The sequence below is a fragment of the Eutrigla gurnardus genome (genome assembly GCF_963514095.1).
Source record: "Eutrigla gurnardus genome assembly, chromosome: 14".
In the NCBI taxonomy this organism is placed as follows: Eukaryota; Metazoa; Chordata; class Actinopteri; order Perciformes; family Triglidae; genus Eutrigla; species Eutrigla gurnardus.
The window spans coordinates 18,460,205-18,481,617 of NC_139937.1; the positions used below are offsets into that span (position 1 = coordinate 18,460,205).

Consider the following 21,413-nt stretch of genomic DNA (forward strand, 5'->3'; position numbering starts at 1 on the left):
GCTCTATTTTGTCCACAGGGTATCCCAGGTATCAGAGGGGAGGTGGGGTTGAAAGGACAGCGAGGACTGAGAGGAGACCCGGTGAGTCCAACATCTTTCTAAAATCACAAGGGAAAACTCTGGCTATGAATACAGGCTACTCTATGATACAAAAGAAGAAATCAAAATCACTCCAAAAGAGAGGAAGGTAAAGGAGCAAACTAAATCTGTGAGCTGAGCTACACTATAAAAGATTATAGACAAAAATTCACTCTTCTCGAGGTACCGAAATGAGAGAAAAAACAACAACAATGAACTTGAATCCTTATCATGACTAGACTGTGACGAAGGGCTTGCGTGATCGACAGACGAAACGCACTGGCGCAAGACAAGGGGAGACGCAGACTTAAATACACAGAAGGATACAGGAGAACAGGTGAAAACAATCAGGGATGACGTCAGACCAGGGACACATGAGGAAGGGCAAGTGACCTGAAACGAGAGGGGAGTTTTCAACATAAAACAGGAAATTTCACAAGACAAGGCAAACCTAAAGGATCTGTACAATGTGGAAACCCCCACATTGTACATGCCAGATCAACAGCAGTGTCTCAGCCAAAACCCCTTGTTACTTCTTGGGAATATAAGCCAACAGAAACAATCTCCTTCCAAATGTGTTGTTGGCAGAGCTCTCCATCTGGATCAGATTTAGCTTCTCAGCTCGCCATACTGTGTCTCTCGAGAATCTGTAGTCACAAGATTTTTTTTTTAGGCATAGCAGTGGACAGAAAGGAAACTTAGGAGAGAGGGGGGGGTGTGACATGCAGGAAAGGACCTCCGGCCGGGATTCGGGGTCGGCTGTGTATGTACGTTCGTACATGGCATGCACTCTAACCACTCCGCCAACTGCGCGCCCATTATTGAATGGTTTTAATGTTTTAAAATGTAATCTGCCCGTCTTCTGTTAGAAAGTGGATGGATCACAGTTGTAGATTTGTGCAGTTCAGTTAAGACTCTTTGAGTTTCATCTGACAGGGGGAACCAGGTGCTGACAACACAATTCCAGGAGCCAAAGGAGACCCCGGAAACCCAGGTCTACCGGTAAGACTCAGCACTCGTAGGTCAACTTCAAGTCCCATAAGGCACGTCTGTAAGAAACACCAATCAGAGACAGGGGTTATGATCCTGCTATGATGACGCAGCTCATCAGCGTAAAGAGGCCCATGGGATAAACTGGGAAGTTTAGAATATATAAATAGTAACTAAACCCAGGAGACTTGGCTGAAGTACCTCTAGCCTGGATATTCACCACACAGCCTTCATTTATCATTGGATAATTTTTTTCAGTGTATCATTTCTAGTGACGAAATAAGTTGTTCAAATTTTACTCATTTAGCGGCTGGCTAGTTAGCTAGCTAGCGAGCTTGCTAATTCCATGCTGCAGTTTCAGAACATAAAAGCAGCACATGAACTACTGGGCTGGTCTGCATTACTTTAGCTGGACTTCACTGTTTTTAACGTACCACTCATGATGGACTTTTACATTACATTATGCCAATCACTAACCTTTCAATTTTATATGCAATGCTGGGATGTTTGTAGGCTAGTGATCAGCATTAGCAATTAGCAACTGAATGGATAAGTTGGTAGGTGTGTTTGGTTTGAACCTACATTAAGGCAAATCAGTCCAGTAGCCAAATTAAATCTATATTTACAACACAATATGTAGAATTCAACTACTTTCACTTAAAGTGGAGCTGGAACATTATTTCAAGAGTCATATGAGGACGTATTTCTGAATGAAATAGGATGGGTAGGTGGGACATAACGTTGGAAGTAATTTGATTTGATCATTTAAAGATTAGCTTACGACTCTGTACAGTAGTTGCAGATTGGTTTGGGGATTGGGTTATTCTTGAACAGAACAACCAGAAAGCCCCAGACAGTGATTAAAATGATGATGATTAAAACATGTAAATGCCCTGAATGTAAATGTATACTGTATAGGAGGTCAAAGTTAGAGGCTTTTGGATAAATAGTCCAAAAATATATTGTGGGTACAATAGTATTTAGAGATATTCTACTGTACACAGCAAACTATAACCAAGTAAATGTTCTCAACTACTGTACTAAGTATCAAGGTAGTCATACTTTACTTGAGTATTTCCATGTTCTGCTTCTTGTCACTTCTGCTCCACGACTAGTTAAAGTAAGTGTCACTGTGTGTTGACATCCACAGGGTCTGTCTGGAGTAGACGGGGAGAGCGGTGTTGATGGAGACGGTGGAAACCTGGTGAGATGTCTCGCCTTTATATCGGCTTTTTTATCAGACTTATACTTATATATGTATCCAGTAAGAACAATATATTTACTTAAACGCAAGTACAATTTTTAAGATTCTTCTGCTTTTCTTCCATTTTATACATCTACTACGTAGTATTTTTTTACACCATGCTAGTTGTTATTTTTAAATCTTTCTTCCATTTCTGTCAGTGGTGATTTCAGATGGACAGGCTCAGATCTTTGAATATATTAGTTTTAGTTTCAAATGTCAGTTCTTTGTGTGTCCCACCTGGTTAAAACGAAAAATGGTGCATTATGGCAGGGTTTCCAACTCTCATGCTCCTGGCGTGACACTCACGCTTTCACCATCAATCTCACACTGTCATGCACACGAACGAGAAATGAGAGTGTCACTCCAGGAGTGTGAGAGTTGGCAGCCCTGATTATGGTGCTTATTGCAGTTAGTGTTTTTTGCTCCAGTTAACTGACAACTGACAGTTGTCTGAACTTAAAGAGCTAACAATTCAGAATGAAGACAGATTGGTTTTAAGTGCATTGCACCGTGCTTTGTTTTCATGCTGTCTGTATTTGAATTGTCACAATTAACAATATTTCTAAGTATCCTCAGATGATGATGCGTTTTGTGCTGTTCAGGGTCCAAACGGAAGGAGAGGCTCTGCGGGTGAAAAGGTAATACTGCATGTCAAACAATGCTGGCCTTTGTAGGTAAAGGTTTCTTGGTTTGTTACACTGCAATACTCTGTGTGTCTTTTAAGGGTGCATCTGGAAACCCGGGAGATCAAGGACTTCGAGGCAGCCCAGGTGCTTCTGGTCCACAGGTGAGTGATCATACAACAACTAACAGATCGCCGTAGAATTGGCTAGAAAAATGTGATTTCTTGTTTTGTTTTTGTCAATTGAAAGAATGGACAAATCTCTTATCAACTGTAACCACCATATGATAGTGTGAGCTAGCCAGTGGGGCATGCTCATATGCACTAAAAAAAGCTCTGATAACAACACACATCGGGACAGTGACTTTATTTACTTTATCTTTACACAGACAACAGCTGTTGGTGATATTATTATAATCTAACTGGCAAATAAAGAACATTTATCAGTTACCCACTGAACCCTAACTTTCAGCTTTAAATAGAAACTAAACCCCAGAGTTTGGGCTGAAGTGATTCTAGCCTGGAAATTTAAATAATGCAGGGAAAATGTAGCAATGTTCCGGTGGAGAGCCAGTCATGTCTATGTCTACGTTGGACCATTGTACTGTAAAACTGAACCATCAGAGCTTTATAAACTCTGGTGCATCAGTGTTGACTAATTATCTGCTGATAGGAATGAGCTTTCCTAAACTGTGACGAGTGATGAAGCTGAGAAGAGTGATGTAGCATTTGGTTGTTCAGTTTGATTAATTTAGCTGCTGGCTAATTTCATGCTACAGTTACAGAACATGAAAAGAATCACATGACCTGCTGGGCTTGGTCTAAATTACATGTAGCTGGACTTCACTGTTATAAACTTAGCCTTCATGGTGGACCTTTACATTAGACTATGCTAATCACTATTGCTAATCTGTACTGCTAATTGCTAGTACTTATCACTCATGCTAATCACTTGCTTGTTGTGATTATGGTTAGTGCTGTAAAGGTCTATTATAGTGGGGGCCAATGGGCCAACTCTTATTAACATTTGTGTATTTGAGTTTACATGCAAGGCTGATGTGTGCTATAGCAATTCGCATAATTGATTCACAGGCTAAATTAAAAGATACAGGCCAATAGTCACTATATATATATTGCTAACACAATGTGTATAATTCAAATACTTTGGACTTAAATATGAAGATTGGGACAACAACACTCCTAAATAGAAGATACATTGTTTTTCAGTGGGTGGTTTGGGCAAAAGCTGTGAATATTCAACAGCAGCTGCAGCCATACTCCTTTCAAACAGCCAAATGTTCCTTAGAAACACATTAACAAAACAACATGGGACTTGAATGAGGAACAGAGGGATGTGGAGTCAATTGGATCATGATGTGGTATTTTAATGTGGATTCGTCAGAATTGGCTTGAACACAGACTTCCAGAGAAATTCACTGGAGCTGTTTAGTAAAAGTGCACCCATGTGTGTGCCTGTGGGGATCTTTACTAAAGAGTGTGAACATTTTTATGCCTATTAATTCTTCTGTTCATTGATTTCCTTGAACAGATTTGGAAATGTTTCAAATGAGCTGTGAAATAATGTTCAGTGTTCTCATGAAGTACGGAAAATAGTCAGCAGCTATCATACTTTTTGCGAGTTACTGAAAACTGTTTAACTTAGAGTTTGAATTTGTTTGGATGGATGGATGAATGGGTGTGTGGATTGATGGATGGATGGATGGATGGATGGGTGGGTGGGTGGATGGATGGTGAATGATGGATGGATGGATGGTGAATGATGGATGGATGGATGGAGTGGGTGGAATGGGTGGAGATTCCCCTACAATTTAAGAGATTGCATGATCCCATGATCGCAAAATGAAAGAAAGCACTTCCTTGACAAAAACACAACTTCTTCTCATAAATCCAAACCCACATAGACGTTTGACTGGCCCAATAAAAGTTTCTAACACTGTTGTACATAACACAACTAAAATTCATGTTATCGGATACAGTTCAGGAGATGATTGATTGATCAGGATTTTGCGTGGTTGTTATCCATCAGAGCAGCACATGAGGTCAGTAGAGAGCTGGTTGACATGAACAGGCCAATAAAATAACATCAAAAAGAAAGTAAATTTTGGTGGGGGTGGAAGGTAAGGGAGACCAAGTCAGATAAATAATCCAGTGAAATAACACACGTGTCCTTAACCAGTCCATGTTGTCTGTGCAGGGAAACAGAGGGGGAAATGGTGATCGTGGACCAGAAGGAATCTCTGGCTTTCCTGGACCTCAGGTTGGTACCTCAACATCGTCTTCACTTTACCTGGCCCATTCATTTGAGCTCTGGTTAAACTATACAAGGTCTTGAACTGAAGGGGCTTTAGCAAGGTAGAGGGACCTTTCACACCTCCTCCTTTGGTCGTGACATTCTGGTGGATCAGTTTAATCTGGACCAAATTTACAGGTGTGAAACCTCCCCTGACCAAATATTCAAACCTTGGTCCGACCAAGCCATGTCTGTCCTCGTCACCCACATCATCACCACCTTCATCCTGTCGTCACCTACGTCCTCTCCTCGTCTCCTACGTCCTGTCCTCGTCACCCACATCATCACCACCTACATCCTCGAATCGAACCACTGATCTTCCGATTGGAGGATGACTCGCTCTAATTCCGAGCCACAGCCACCTGGCCTGACATCTTCGTCTACGTCCTGTCCTCGTCACCTACAGCATGACTATCTACATCCTGACGTCACCTACGTCCTGTCCTCGTCAGCTACATCATCACTACCTTCATCCTCATCCTTCCTACATCCGTCAACTATGTATTGTCCTAATCAGCTATTTCATCACCATCTACGTCTTGTTATCATCACCTAGAATTAAATTCAATTTTATTTCTTTCCTATCACAATAGAAGTTATTTCAGGACACATCACCTACGTCCTGTCATCGTCAACTACGTCCTGTCATCATCACCTACATCATCATCACCTACGTCCTATCCTTTGCACCTATAGTCTGTTCTTGTTACCTACATCCTGTCCTTGGAACCTGTGTCCTAACGTCACCTACATCCTCATCTTTGGCCCTTGTCACATATGTCCTCTCTTTGGAACCTATCTTCAGCTCTTGTCACCTATGTCCTCTCTTTGGAACCTATCTTCAGCTCTTGTCACCTATGTCCTCTCTTTGGAACCTATCTTCAGCCCTTGTCACCTATGTCCTCTCTTTGGAACCTATCTTCAGCCCTTGTCACCTATGTCCTCTCCTTGGAACCTATCTTCAGCCCTTGTCACCTATTTCCCGTACTCATCACCTACATCCTGTCACCTATGATGTCACCTTGTCACCTAGTCACCTATGTCCTTTCCTTGTCACCTATGTCCTTTCCATGGCACCTTTGTCCTGTCCTTGCCATCTATGTTCCGTCAATCTTGCCAAATCTTGGTTGGGATTTTCAGGTCGGAAAGTCCCAACTGCAATCCGATAACGTAATGAGGAAACGCTACATTTACTGTAACAACAACAAGGAATCCACAGACCGTAAGGAGGAAACATGTTTCCAGGAAAAACAAAGTTTAACTTCAGGCCAGCAGTGTACTCTTATCAGAAAACGTCTTATCATTTGGTACATTTTTTATAATTTTTTTTATTTTTGCTCTTTATTTTCTCACTTGATTTGTATTGACCTTATCCTGTATCTGTTTGTAATTACAAGACTGTAGTTTAATCGTGTGTGCCCTGAGTGCACAGAGCCAACATCATTATTCATGATCACAGTGAGATATCAACTCATATACAGTATAATAATGTTCTGCTTCTTCTGCTCACATCAACATTGTAGACTGAACTTTTGCCATTAATAACAAACTACTGATTTACATGTTGCATGTGTATGCAGATAGTATTGTTTCAGTGGCTGTGGTATAATCCATCTTCAATGCGAACTGTAATGATGCAGTGACTGATTAGTAGTTTCAGTTTTGCTCTGACGCTGTGGTTTTCCTGCAGGGTAAACCAGGACTAACTGGAGACCCGGGATCAGCAGGACGTCGTGGCGCTAACGGACAGAAGGTGTGTGACATAATTTCCTGCTCCTCATCTCACCTCATAGTCTAACAAAGACGCCATGTAAAGATTTTTCTGCATCATTTTGAGACAGAATATGCCTGGTTTTAGCAAAGTTAATTGGGAATTAAGAAATATATCCTGATCAAAGGCAACTCTGAGATTCTTTCAGTGGTGCTGGAGGCAGGGTAATGCTATCTACAATAACTATATAATAAGATAATCTGCTACTGAGGTGTTCAGGACCAAGTACTATAACTTCAGTTTTGTCTGACAGTAATATGAAGATGTTTCATCCAAGTTGTTATGCCCTTAAGGCATGCTTGGAGTTTAGCTAACTGGTTGTGTTTGTCTGCTTTTTTGATAGATAGAATTAGGTATCATCAGCATAACAAAAGTTTATGGTGTTTTATACTAATATTGCCTAAAGGAAGCATATATAAGGTGAATAGAACTGGTCCAAGCACAGACATTGTGGGACTCTGTGACTAACTTTAGCGTGCATGGAGGATCCATTGTCAAAGTCCCAGTCGGCAAGTCTGGCGGATCGAGGGCAATGTCAGACTTTGACCACCGAGCTCCTTCCCCTCGACTTCGTGCCCTTTGAAATCCCTTAGATCACACCACCTTTGAAACGCGGGTCCGATGTTGACTCTGGTTTTATCACGGGCACCGTCGCAATCTTTCTTTTTTTCCCTCTTTTCCACCGGTGTTTATCTTTTCCTTGGTTGTTTTCGACCTCCTCGTTTCGGCTTTTAACTGAGGAATTGGAAGATTGTTCCTACTTTCCTCTGCCTCCCCCCCTGTGATAGTGGTACGACCCGAGGGAAGAGGGACTCTGTGCACGAACACAGCCCTGCGTGCTGATTGGACAGGATGACCACAGGCTTTGTTGATATTTTGCAAAAGAAACAACAGGCTCTACGTGCACGTAGAGGCACGTAGAGGCACGCTTTTTTTCTAAAACCGGATGATGTATGTTCGGAGCATAGTGTCGGCTTCGGTGAATATGATCAAAAAAATTTTGCCGACTGGGACTTTAACATAAACAAACTGGGATCAATCTGATGAATAGGATTCAAACTTGTTTAATGAGCTTCCTTTAATGCCAATTATATGTTCCGGTGTCTGTAATAAGGCGGGTGTGAAAAGGTTCACAGTGGTGTTCACCATCGTAGTCCAGCTGAGGCTGATTAAATGCCTTTAGTTCTGTCTTTGTTGTAGTTACTAAATGAATATACAGGTTGTACATTTAAACTGACATGTAGGATGGTATCATTTACTAAACAGATGAATAAGTCAAATGTGATTTAAACATAAAATATATTTACTGTTGCTGTTGTGTTTGAAGGGCCAACCAGGAGTGCCGGGTGTTAAGGGGTCTACAGGATCAACTGGACCCAGAGGGATGCCGGTAAGCAGCTGATTTTGTGAATACCGCTGATTAATGCTTCCATCAGTGACTCAGACCGTCTTTCTCTGTCTCAGGGTCAGGATGGCAGAGATGGTTATGGACCTGAAGGACCCAAAGGTCCCAAGGTAGAGTGACCTTAACAATTACATCCAAATCAAATACAACCGCAAATCCTTCAAATCATCAAAATAAATAGCGAATAAGGGTCTTGTTTCAATACTCTCCTGTTGTGTGAATGGAAGTATAATATTGAGAAAACAGCTAGTCGCTGTCGTTAAAACACAAAAGAAGAAGAAGAGCTCGAGTCAAACCATCTGTTCATGAATGAATTTCAGCTCTTTGTGTATGTCAGAATTTATTCACTATTTCTTATCAATTATAAAACCTGTAAACACACAGTTTAAGTTGTGTACAAATATAATATAGACGTAAAAGAAGCTTCTGCACACTCAAATCTGTGTAAAAATCTTTTTCAGAGAGCAGACTTTGAGTCAGAGATCTTCAAATCCTCTTCAAGTGCTTTTGTAAAGCTTGTGTTCTGAAAAGGGTACCAGTTTACTTGTCTATACCTCCAGCCCCTCAGATCAGTCTGATATGGAGTGACCGCTGTACTCTTTTCTATTTTTGTTCTGTAATCAAATGAAAGCAATAACATTTTACTTAGAAGAAGAAAACCTACTTTATCCAGTCAGATTATTACTTGTTACCTTGTGTTTGCAGGGAGAATCCGGTTTTCCTGGTCACCCTGGTCTAGGGGTGAGTCCATCCACTTTCTAGGAGTTGAGATTCAAATCGCCAAACATGAATAATAAAAACAATAATATTAAAAATAAAAAAATATTAATGTTTGAGTCCAAACTGTTCAGTGATCAGTTAACTGGTGTGTTCAGGGTGAAGACGGTCTGCAGGGAAGCAAAGGATTCCCAGGACAAAAAGGCAGTGAAGGTCAAAGGGTGAGTGACAACATGCCAATATTTTATATTTTATTTCATTTTTTTTTTCATCTGTGCCTTTTTTATTTGTTGTCTGATCGATCCAGGGAAACTCAGGGGGACCAGGATCATCGGGGGTCCCAGGAGAGCCGGGACATCCAGGACACAGAGTGAGAGAAACAGAAAGGCTTTACTCTTGTAGAAGCATGATTATCTACTGAATGACAATTAATGATACATGTTCCTGACATCCATCCTCTCCTTCCATTAGGGTCCCAGAGGTCCTCCTGGAACCAAAGACATGAGTGTAAGTCAACGTTTTTTTGTCAGGAGCAATTACAAGGTAATGTGTAATTTTCACCAGAGCTGTCTCTGTGCTATATCCTGACTGGAAGGACTGTGGCACAGTCCGTTAATAAGGACACATTGATCATAACTAATAAGGACGTGCTAACTAAGGGGAAAACTTCTTTGAGTAGCCTCGGTGGTATCGGGTCTAAGAGACAGGTTGATGGTTTGTTTCATTTTGTCTCTGATAGCTAGAATTTTATCATTAAAGAAGTTCATAAAGTCATTTCTACTGAGGTCTAAAGGAATACATGAATCAGTAGAGCTGTGACTACGGTTCTGTTACTTCCTTTTCCTCTACCACTACGTCTCAGAGGTAAATATTGTCCTTTCATTGAGTTCATTTATCCTTTCCTGTGCAGATTAAACCACCTGGTGTTCGCTTATCTGTTTTGAGACATTCTTCCTATAAATAATTGTTTTGTTGAATATACTTAATTGTATTACAGTGAGAGATTGCACACATTTTTTTTATCAAAATCCAGATATTTAATAAAGTATATATATATATTTATATATATACAGTATATGTAACCTCCATTCATATTTTTTTCTACATACTGCAGATCCAATCAATAGTTTAATTCCCACAAACTAAAATTAAGTTTGATATAATTAAATATTAAGCTATAATTAGTATCTTAACTTTAAATAAATAAATGAATCAAGTCAGCATTAGGAGAATATTAATTATATTGTTTCTGTTTTGACAGGAGTGTCAGCTGATCAGCTACGTCAGAGACAACTGTGGTGAGTGTTTCAATATGTCTGTCTATCATTGTAAAAATGAATTAAACGTTCAGATCACGTTCTTGAAGTTTTATGACAAAAAGTAACCAAATCCTAAATCCTCTTATAATCTCTTCATGTTTTATTGACCTTTTGACTTTATTGTATTGAGCTCAATTCGACATTTACACAACCAATGTTTATTGTTGTCCAAACAGCATGTTACCATGGTACGTATACCTCGACGTTGTCTCTCACAACAGTATGGTGAGTACCATATCACCTCCAGCTGTGACATTTACTTCACATTCATTCACGTTTTAACCTTTTCACTTTCACTTCACATTTCATGGATGTCAATGGTGATGTTGGAAGCTTACAGTCACATGACAATAGTTTATACTCTGTGCAGGTAAAAAATGATTGATGATTCATCAGTGGAAGTTTAAATTATGGTCCAGTCAAGTCTAGTCTAATGCAGGCTGCACCAACCTAGTCAATACCAGTCCTTCAGTCTAGTCCTCTCCTGTCCAATCCAGCCCTTTCTTGTTTACTCCTCTCCAGTACAGTCTATACAAGTCCATTCTTCTCCAATCCAGTCTGGTCCAGGCGAGTCTACTAGTACAGTCTAAAAATAGAGCCACCATTTAGGTGGTTGAGGTTAGAGGAAAGTACATTTTTGGTTTCAAAACTAACATTGTTTGGCATCATGTTACCTTCAGACGGAACTTCAAACGAAATTTCAACTGTCTTTAATTAATAATATGTCTCTGTTTATTCACTACAAACCACCTGGAAAGTTAATAGGTCTTCACCTGCCTGTTGGCCTCTGTTGATGTGTATGACCTCACCTCTCCAGTTTTGTGGTTGTGTTTCTTTATTCTTAAATATGAATCCTCCAGGTGCTTCAGAGTGCCCGGCCTACCCCACCGAGCTGGTGTTTGGTCTGGACATGTCGGAGGACGTGACCCCAGCAGCCTTCGAGCGGCAGCGCTCTGCCCTCCTCGCCCTGCTGGAGGACATCACCATCTCTGAGAGCAACTGTCCAACGGGTGCTCGCGTGGCCGTGGTGGGTTACAGCGCCTACACCAAGTACCTGATCCGTTTCCAGGACTACCGGCACAAGACTCAGCTGATTGAATCTGTGAAAAACATCGTCTTGGAGAGGACGTCCCAAACCGGCCATCTGGGGGCCGCCATGCGCTTTGTGGGTCAGAACGTCTTCAAGCGCGTCCGGGCAGGAATCTTGATGAGGAAGGTGGCTGTCTTCTTCTCTAACGGGCCGCGACAGAATGTTACCGACATCGTCACCGCCGTGATGGAGTACCGGGCCCTCAACATCGTCCCAGCAGTAGTCTCGCTGAAGAGCGCTCCGGCTGTTAGTGGAGCATTGGAGGTAGGTTTGATTCATCAGCAGAGCTTCACATCTATAGTACACCACCATGGGTTTGGTAAGGCTATCAGAATTGTTCTTAACTGTGTTCTTATGAAAAATGACTCCCACTGTCCACAGCTGTGTGCCAGCAAACTGAAACACCCAGTAGACAGTCAAAAGAGGGTGGAGACCAGGACTACAAACTTAAAAACAGTTAGTTTTGAAGTTGAGGAACTCCTGCAGGAGTTTAATTATATTCTACAACTGTAGAGTTGAATAAAACTAAATCATTTTTTTACAAACATGTCAGCCCTCAGATGTGCGTATGTGTGTGAAACCTTAGCACGTTCTAAGAAGACCGTTCTTATTAAGGTCAGTTAATGAATGAGACCCATTCAGTTGAAAAGGTTCAATGGGCTGCTGTTGCTCAAGAAAACATCCACATTCTTTTATAGCTTGTTTGTTTGTCAAACAATAAATTGCACTTATTCTTCCTGTTCAGTTATAATAACAGTGCCAGAAATGTGTCTTGCGATGGAAGTCAGCTGGAGTTTTTTTTTTCTAAGATGTTCTGCATGTCCTCAACAACAGCTGCTGTTTCTTGTCAGGTCGATGACTCAGGAAGCTCCATCTTCACAGTGCTGGGAAGAAACGTGGCAGCTGACCTGAGCAAGGTCAAGAACTGTGCTGTCTGTTACGGTATGCACATGAATCTGAACATCATCAAAAATGTGCCTCATTGCCTCATTGTTGCATTTCATTGATTGAAGTGTAAGATTTAATTGAGGACACTCATATTGGCTGTTTGCAGCGGTGTGAAGGTACACAAATGCACACCTCTGGTTTTGGGACACAGTTTTTGATATAACCTGGAAAACAAAGAAAATGCAGAAAAGAAACATATTTTACTAATTTATTCACACATTCACGCGCAGACGGTGCAGCACTCGGGGGCTATTTGGGGTTCAGTATCTTGCCCTCTCTGCGACACTGAGCAGTTCTATCCAGAGCCTTCTGTGTCTCAATGTGTTAGACCTCCACCAGAGTGTTGGACAAGGCCTCCTCCAGGTTTTCTCCCTCAGATCACATGGTGATGGTTTTGGATCAGGAGTTTTGGATCAAGAGTCAAGAGTAGAACCAGCAAGATTAGTAAATCCTTCCAACGCTAGATGAAGAGAAGTGAAGCTAGTTGGCTTGTGGATGATTACACTGTTGTTTCTTCAGACCCCTGCAGACGTTTGGAGCAGTGCAACTTCATCCAGGACCCAGTGCAGCCTCAGGACGTCGATGTGGACCTGGTCATGGTGCTGGACAGCTCCAGAGAAATGCCGGCCAATGAGTACGCAGGCGCCCAGCAGCTGCTACGCTCCGTGGTAGAACAGCTGGTTGTGAGCCCACAACCCCGCAGGGCAGGCAACCAGGCCCGAGTGGCTGTAGTCCAACAGAGCGGCACCCGGGACATCAAGGCAGAGTTTGGCCTCGGGGCCTACACGACCAACAACCTGATGAGGAGGCACCTGATCCAGAACATGACACGGCAGGATGGCTCTTCGGCGCTGGGACAGACGCTGGAGTTCACCCTGAAGGAGGTTCTCCGGAAGGCTGGCCAGCCCCGAAAGGGAAAGGTACTGCTGACCGTGGTGGGCACCAAGACGGCTTACGAGGACCGAGCCAAGCTACGCTACATCTCCCAGAAGGCCAAGTGTGAGGGGGTCGCACTGTTTGTGGTGACAGTTGGTGACCGCTACGACCGGACTCAGGTGGAGGAGCTGGCCAGTCTGCCGGTCCAGCAGCACCTGATACATTTGGGCAGTCTGAATGCCGAGGAGCAGGGCTACGCCCAGCGCTTCTTCAGGGTCTTCCTCTCCACCCTCAGCAGTAAGACCAGACCGACTGTCCGCCATTCAGATATCAACTTTTAATCCATTTCCTCTTATTGTTTCTAAGCGACAACAAACATGTTTGTGTTTATTTCAGAGGGAAGGAACACGTATCCTCCTCCTTCAATAAAGAGAACCTGCAACCAGCTGACGGAACCAGTAGTATTCAACGTTCAGGATGGGTAACACACTTTTTCTAGATTTACACACAGCCTTTGTGGGAACGGATTCAACATGTTAACAAACGTATATATAACTGGAAAAAACCCCAGATAATAAGCTTGTTGGATTATAATCAGCAAAGATTCTGATAAAAGAGCTCAGCAGTCTCAGAGTACCTGAGTATGTAGTGATCAGAGTACCTGACTATGTAGTGAACAGAGTACCTGAGTATGTAGTGAACAGAGTACCTGAGTATGTAGTGATCAGAGTACCTGACTATGTAGTGAACAGAGTACCTGAGTATGTAGTGAACAGAGTACCTGAGTATGTAGTGAACAGAGTACCTGACTATGTAGTGATCAGAGTACCTGAGTATGTAGTGATCAGAGTACCTGACTATGTAGTGATCAGAGTACCTGAGTATGTAGTGAACAGAGTACCTGAGTATGTAGTGAACAGAGTACCTGAGTATGTAGTGAACAGAGTACCTGACTATGTGGTGATCAGACTACCTGAGTATGTAGTGAACAGAGTACCTGACTATGTAGTGATCAGAGTACCTGACTATGTAGTGATCAGAGTACCTGAGTATGTAGTGAACAGAGTACCTGACTATGTAGTGATCAGAGTACCTGAGTATGTAGTGAACAGAGTACCTGACTATGTAGTGATCAGAGTACCTGAGTATGTAGTGAACAGAGTACCTGAGTATGTAGTGAACAGAGTACCTGAGTATGTAGTGATCAGAGTACCTGAGTATGTAGTGATCAGAGTACCTGAGTATGTAGTGAACAGAGTACCTGACTATGTAGTGATCAGAGTACCTGCGCAGACAGTAAACAGAGTACTTACTTTTACTTTAATAAAAAAGTACCAGTGTAGAAATACTCAACCCTCACCCCAAGATCTTCAGTAAAAGCATAAATATTAGCCTTAAACTATACTTAATGTACCAAAAATAAAAGAATATACTGTGCACAGTGGCTAATTTAAGAGTAAATATCGATGTATTCATTTTTCAGCTTGTAGGTGGAGCTCAGTTTTTATTTTATATTCTCCTGTGAAACGAACAATGCATTTGTCTCCATCTGTTATAACACTTCACAGTTAAATTAAAAGTTCTGAATTGAATGAGTGTGAGTTATTGTGACTACAGACATGATTATGAAGAAGAATGTACCCAACAGACTCTTTGATGTGATATGACAGACCCTTGTGGAATATTATCATGAATCAGTGGGTTCTGCTGTGTGTTTGTCCAGTCAGGGAGACCAGTTTGTGGTGGCGAGGGGAGGACAGCGTCAGTCTGGACAGATTGACACCATCGACATTTTGACCAGAGAAGACGGCCAGAGTTTCATCACTGCAGCTGACGGTAGCCAAGACACTACTATACACACAACCACACTGTCAATGTCCAGTCCCATCTATACTTGGGACATTTCAACCATAACCGGAGTATCATTACAATCTCAGGAGAGGTTGTATCTCAGGAGAGGTTCCCATCCTGAGAGCCAACAGCGTTAATGCGTTCATTTTGACAGCCCTACTTTATGTTATAGTGTCCCGGGTATAATATGCGTTGCGTTTGGTGTGAACGCAGCTAAAGACAGCGGAGACACATACAGGACGCTCTGCTACATAAGGAGACATGAGTTCATGTATGACATGAATATATGAGCAGAGAATATATACTGGTCTACATCAGAAAGAATAAGGCTTAAATATTGTCATACAGCCATAAGAATACATAAAGGTGTCAGTATCAGTTCTAGATACTCAGTGATATTAAAAGTCTATTAATTTACACGTTCAAACAGTCAGCTGTCTTTAATTTCTCCATTTATCAGTTGAAACAGTTTCTTTTAGTCTGATTTTGACTTTACCTTCTCATCAGTGTAACACTGCTTTGCTCTGATTGGTCAGTAGTTGCTGCTATTATGCGAGTTGATGTCTTATCTTGAACATGAACACGCTCAGCTGTGCAGCATCAGTAACCATGGTGATCTACGTGGTAAGAAGCCAACCACCTTGGTAGGACTGAAAACCCACGAGTTAAACCTGAAGTTACCTCGCTAACGTCAAATCCTGCTTCCTTACCCACAACTGAAGCTTGCGGTTGACTCTGTCCTCTCAGATCCAGACATCCTGACACCGCCGGAGACGACCAGCTCAGTCCCCAAAGGTACAACCTGAACCGCTCTGATCCCTTCGACCCAGAGGACAGTCTGTAAACCACGATGAGTGATGGATGTTAACTTGTTTGTCGTCCTGTCTTCATTCAGAAACCTGTCTCCTCAGCCAGGATGCTGGCGGCTGCCACAACTACACTGCCATGTGGTTCTTTGACAACGATAAGGGGAGATGCGCCCGCTTCTGGTATGGTGGCTGTGGCGGCAACGAAAACCGCTTCGAGACGTATAACGAATGTGAGAAACTGTGCATGACGAAGACTCGACTAGAGGGAGGAGGACCTGGACCTGGACATGGACATGGACATGGACCTGGACATGGACCCGGACCTGGACGTAGAACTATCGCAGGACGCCGCCGTCGCTTGACGAAAGCTGCACTAAATGTGTTGGGAAAATCTTCCAATCAACACAAACTTGTTGAGCTTGCAGAGAATTGAAAGTGTGTTCTGGGACGTTTAAACCCTAAAGAAGAGCCTTTATTCTAGAGAGTTCCTCTTGGAGTTTGTTTGTTTTTCCACGTCTCTCAAGAGATCTTCTGTTGGATGTGTATTCTACTGTTCCCTGCCAGTTATTTGATGAGATCAGGTGCTGTTTACTAAGGTGCTCATACATAACCAGAACAACATTTTATTTGAAAACGAATACATTGTTTATCTGGATTTAACAACATTTCTGCTGAAATAAACCTCACTTTACATTTTTTTTCTGACTAAACTTTTATTTCAGATATCAACCAAAACTCAAACGTTGTCTACACACATTGTCTGTCTGTCCTGAACAGTGACTGAAGCCGCGTTCACACCGAAATCGCGCAAGTTTTGTTTGCAGGATCAGTTTTATTTATTTGCGGGTTTATTCGCAGCACACACGCTGGAGAGTAGGGGGCGCTTAACTCCATGTAGACAAACCTTTTAAAATGCTTGTTCTCTGAGTGGAGTTCAGATCGATCAGAGCTAGGCTATGCTAACACTGTAGCTCCTCCATTAACACTTAAAATAACATCAAATAGACATAAATACGACAACAACATTATTGTTTGTACCACAGACAATCTCTCAATCTTTTCCCTCATAGTTTCGTATGCTCTCTGTATGAAATGTAAGATACTATCATAGAGCTTGTGGAGACCGTAGACCGCTAAAATATAGACTACTTAACCCTCTAATGGGTGTGAACTCCACTAATGTTATCATTTAAATGTGACTCATCACTGTTTGGCATCATTGTGTTACAACTGTAAAAGCATGTCACGTAATCTGGAACACTGATGGAGACCGACGCTTCCAACAATGACATTTTTCTCAGTGTCACTAAGAGCTTTTGTCATTACAACGTCCACATCATGGACAACAAGAAGGGAAAGTTAGAGAATGTGAAGGTAGGTAGGTTGCTAAGTATCTAGTTAGCTAGTTAACTGGGTAGCTATTCGGTATCTACTTAGCCAGGTATCTAGTCACATACTCAGCTTAATTAAAGGTCCCCCCTCTATCCCCATATAAAATCAGTTCAATCAAATAAAATGGTTTTATTATTCTTATAAGGGAGCAAATTGAAGAGGCAGGTCGTGGTTCATCCAGACCATCCAGGTAAGTTTCCTGTTTCCTGTTTCATTGTGACGAATATCGTCTGATGTAATGTGTGTGTTATTTTCCTGATATTTAACTGTGTTTCTAATTGCAGTGGTTGTCTAAGTTTAACTGTCGATTTGCCTCCAATTATTAGTTGACAAACCCCCCCAACAACAGATGGAAAGTCTCTGGGCTCAGCTTCGTGTTACACTATGGAGACACTGACCTCTGGTGGCCTCTGCTGGTCACTACAACACATTGCATCAATACAGCGTCAGAGTGTTGTGGATTTTTGACAGGTATGAAAACTGTAAGGATTTTTGAATATCCTATTAAAAACATTTAATGATAAATGAATTATTTATACAGGAGGGGAAGATGTTCATACGATAATATATCATACAGAAAATCAACAGTCATAAATAAAATGAAACACAGATCCAGTAGAGACATTCAAATACATTTATGGACAAACATTTGATTGGGGTCTTTAAATAATTTCACGTTTGTCCCTTCAACATTATTAGACAAGAAGATGAATGTGACCTAATAAACGTTATTTTAAATATTTCTGCCTTAGCGTTGGCATGAAGTCTATAATCTTGTCTCACTGAAGAACATCTGGATGGCTGTGAGTAGAGCTGTAGTCATTCACAGTGTTTAGTCTGATAACTGTCCAACAACACATGCTGCTCCTCATTATTGTAAAGGCTTGTGAGGCCAATATTTAATTATCATTAATTGAGAGACACAAAATGAATTAGAACTCAAACTCTTTGATATACGTTTATGTATTTGGATACTGTATGTTATTGTCTCAACAAGAAAACCAGCGTTACAGTTGAAAAAAAAATCACATCCTAACGTCACCATCACCAGGCTGGTGATTGACAGCTGACGATGATAGCTGATGATTGACAGCTGACGATTGATAACTGGTGATTGACAGCTGACGATTGATAACTGATGATTGACAGCTGATGATTGACAGCTGACGATTGATAACTGATGATTGACAGCTGACGATTGATAACTGATGATTGACAGCTGACGATTGATAACTGATGATTGACAGCTGACGATTGATAACTGATGATTGACAGCTGGTGATTAATAACTGATGATTGACAGCTGGTGATTAATAACTGATGATTGACAGCTGACGATTGATAACTGATGCTCCACAGCTGGTTATTGACAGATTTAATATTTGTGACAAATGAAATGAAATTGTTGGTACAATTAATAAAAATCGATGTTTTTGTAGCACCTGATCTCAGTGTTTTTCTAAGCTGAAAGAAAAGGAAACACGTTGTCTCTACTGTGTTTCAGTGTAATTAACGGCACACAGCTTCATCCAGCATCTCCTCTCGGTCTGTTTCACCGAGGGGCGGGGCTGAGACACACACACACACACACACACACACACACACACACACACACACACACACACACACACGCACACACACACACACACAGACAGACACACACACACACACACACAGACAGACACACACACACAGACAGACACACACACACACACACACACACACACACACACACACACACACACACACACACACACACAGTTATTACAGCTGTTCTCTGAGTTTTGTCGACATAAGAATGAGTCGGCCCGCAGTTATCCGTGTGATGAGCAGCTAAACAGAATCTCACATCCGAAACGTTCAGAAATCAACTGATTCACAAATGAAAGTGGAATTTAAATAGCGGCGAGTGGATCCACATGCTGACTTTAGACGGTAATATAAGATGTTTGTCAATTTAAAAGATAATTTTAGACAATTTTACAAAAATATTTTTTTCTTACTGGAACCAGTTGCCTTTTAATCAAATATACAACAATGACAAAAATCTCAACGATGTTTGCAATATTTTTTAAAAAGCTGCTGTAACATCAGGTATTTTAATCCCCCCCAAAAAGTTCTGGAGGGGCTGTTTGATATAATAATAGGCCTATTATCATTGTTCTACATTAATGTAATGTAAATCATAGATACAAAGCCAGTGGATAGAAACCAGCAGCAGCTTGTCTGGACCTGGACCCTGTTCAAGTCTGTTATCTGCAGCCAACAAGACTCAATCAGTAGGGCATGACCACACAGGTTTCCTGTCAGGGGCTCCGAGGACAGGGAGGGGCCCCTGTGGTCCAGACCAGATAAGATAGAGGCTGGAACGTTGTTCACATCAGACCTGTTGGCTTCATGCTGTCATTCAAACCATTTCTGCTGGTCACGTTTCATGTAAAGCTCAGTGAATCCGGTGGTTTGATCAGCTGATTCATCGTTTACATCAAGTATTGATCAGTGCAGCTTTCGAGGAGCCTCTGTGATTATTTCAACAACTATGATGTGGATGATATCTTGTTCACCAGAGGATGAATCTTTGTGACTTTGTGTGATTTATGTCAACTATGTGGTGGATGGTGATTAATGTGCTTCAACATTCAGGATGAGCTGTTACAAATCCTCAGAGTTCTCATTCAAGTCAATTAAATTTGATTTATGTAGCCACAAATGACAGATTTGCCTAAAAGGGATTTACAATCTGTACAGTGTGTGACATCCTCTGTCCTGAACTAAGGAAACACTCCCTAAAAACATTTTACAGGGAAAAACAGGAGGAAACCTCAAGGAAAGAAACAGAGGGGGATCCTCTACCAGGATGGACAGATGTGCAATAGATGTCTGTGAATAAATGACAGAAATTCCACATGTAATGCATGCAATGGTCCAGCTGCATCTGCAAGGAGAGAAAGCACAAAGACTCCTGGGAAGTCAATTTAGTAGGCTAACAAGCATTAGCTTGTTAATGTGTCCAACCTTTATTTTATTAATGAAAACACCTGCAGAACTGAAGACAGACATTGCCGTTGTCATTATTAGCATGTCAATATTGTCATGTTTAGTTTGTTAATGTTGTCATTGTGAGCATGATGCTGTTGTCATTGTTAGTATGTTAATGCTGTCATGTTAGCAAGTTAAACTTGTCATTGTTAGCATATTAATGTTGTCATTGTTAGTATGTTAGCATTGTCATTGCTAAACAGTTAGCATTGTTAGCATGTTAGTGCTGTCTTTTGTAGCATGCTAGTATCGTCGTGGGTCCCTAAGAGCGGGACCGCAGCAACAAAGGTAAACGCCTGAAAAATACGGGAAACGATAAAAAAGCGAGAGACTATGTTTTCAGTTCTTCATCCAGATTGCATCTCTTTATTCATTTCTAATTAGCACAACAGATAGCATCTGTATAAGTCTCCTTTTTTCAACGCTCAGTCCCAGTGTCTTTTAAATGTGGACACCTTTTTTGGGGGGTGCACCTCATTAGCATGTAATTGTGCTAGCGTTGTTATGATGTATTGTTAGCATGTTAATGTTGACATTGTAAGTTTGTTTGCGTTGTCATGTTTCTTATTGCATGTTAGTGTTGTCATTGTTAGTTTGTTGATGTTGTCATTGTTAGCATACATCTTTACACGTTAGACTTGCTATTGTTAGTATGTTAGCATGTTGATGGGGGATACAACTGAAGCTTTTGGAGAGTAACAGATATAATGAAATTATAATAAATTATTTATAAAATAATTTAGATCTAAAAGGTCAAACAGACCTCCATTACGGTCAAATGTCTTGATGTTGTCCCGCAACAAAGACTTTTGTGTCCCCTTCTCTGTAGTCCTGCAGACAAACAGAGATACTGTCCCAGTAAAGGACTTCTTCCTCTGTCCTCCAGTGTTTAGTGGGAGGAGACGAAGACTGGGAGGTCCCTCATGCAAACTTATGCCTGTCCATACAT

At 41.5% G+C, this 21,413-nt stretch overlaps 1 protein-coding gene across 1 annotated transcript in view; it reads left to right on the top strand.

Moving 5' to 3' along the window:
• LOC311023866 (collagen alpha-6(VI) chain-like) overlaps positions 1 to 16,731 on the top strand; it is a 34,212-nt gene extending 17,481 nt beyond the window's left edge. Inside the window, exons 20-41 of the mRNA XM_084025965.1 lie at positions 19 to 81; positions 1,015 to 1,080; positions 2,219 to 2,272; positions 2,917 to 2,952; positions 3,039 to 3,101; positions 5,152 to 5,214; positions 6,938 to 7,000; positions 8,346 to 8,408; positions 8,483 to 8,533; positions 9,129 to 9,164; positions 9,299 to 9,361; positions 9,448 to 9,510; positions 9,612 to 9,647; positions 10,402 to 10,438; positions 10,636 to 10,647; positions 11,320 to 11,813; positions 12,401 to 12,491; positions 13,017 to 13,670; positions 13,770 to 13,854; positions 15,097 to 15,209; positions 15,972 to 16,019; positions 16,120 to 16,731. Of these exons, the coding sequence (XP_083882091.1) occupies positions 19 to 81; positions 1,015 to 1,080; positions 2,219 to 2,272; positions 2,917 to 2,952; positions 3,039 to 3,101; positions 5,152 to 5,214; positions 6,938 to 7,000; positions 8,346 to 8,408; positions 8,483 to 8,533; positions 9,129 to 9,164; positions 9,299 to 9,361; positions 9,448 to 9,510; positions 9,612 to 9,647; positions 10,402 to 10,438; positions 10,636 to 10,647; positions 11,320 to 11,813; positions 12,401 to 12,491; positions 13,017 to 13,670; positions 13,770 to 13,854; positions 15,097 to 15,209; positions 15,972 to 16,019; positions 16,120 to 16,466 (2,601 nt within the window). The 3' untranslated portion in view covers positions 16,467 to 16,731. The remainder of the gene's footprint in view (positions 1 to 18; positions 82 to 1,014; positions 1,081 to 2,218; positions 2,273 to 2,916; positions 2,953 to 3,038; positions 3,102 to 5,151; positions 5,215 to 6,937; positions 7,001 to 8,345; positions 8,409 to 8,482; positions 8,534 to 9,128; positions 9,165 to 9,298; positions 9,362 to 9,447; positions 9,511 to 9,611; positions 9,648 to 10,401; positions 10,439 to 10,635; positions 10,648 to 11,319; positions 11,814 to 12,400; positions 12,492 to 13,016; positions 13,671 to 13,769; positions 13,855 to 15,096; positions 15,210 to 15,971; positions 16,020 to 16,119) is intronic.
• The last annotated feature ends 4,682 nt before the right edge of the window (positions 16,732 to 21,413 follow it).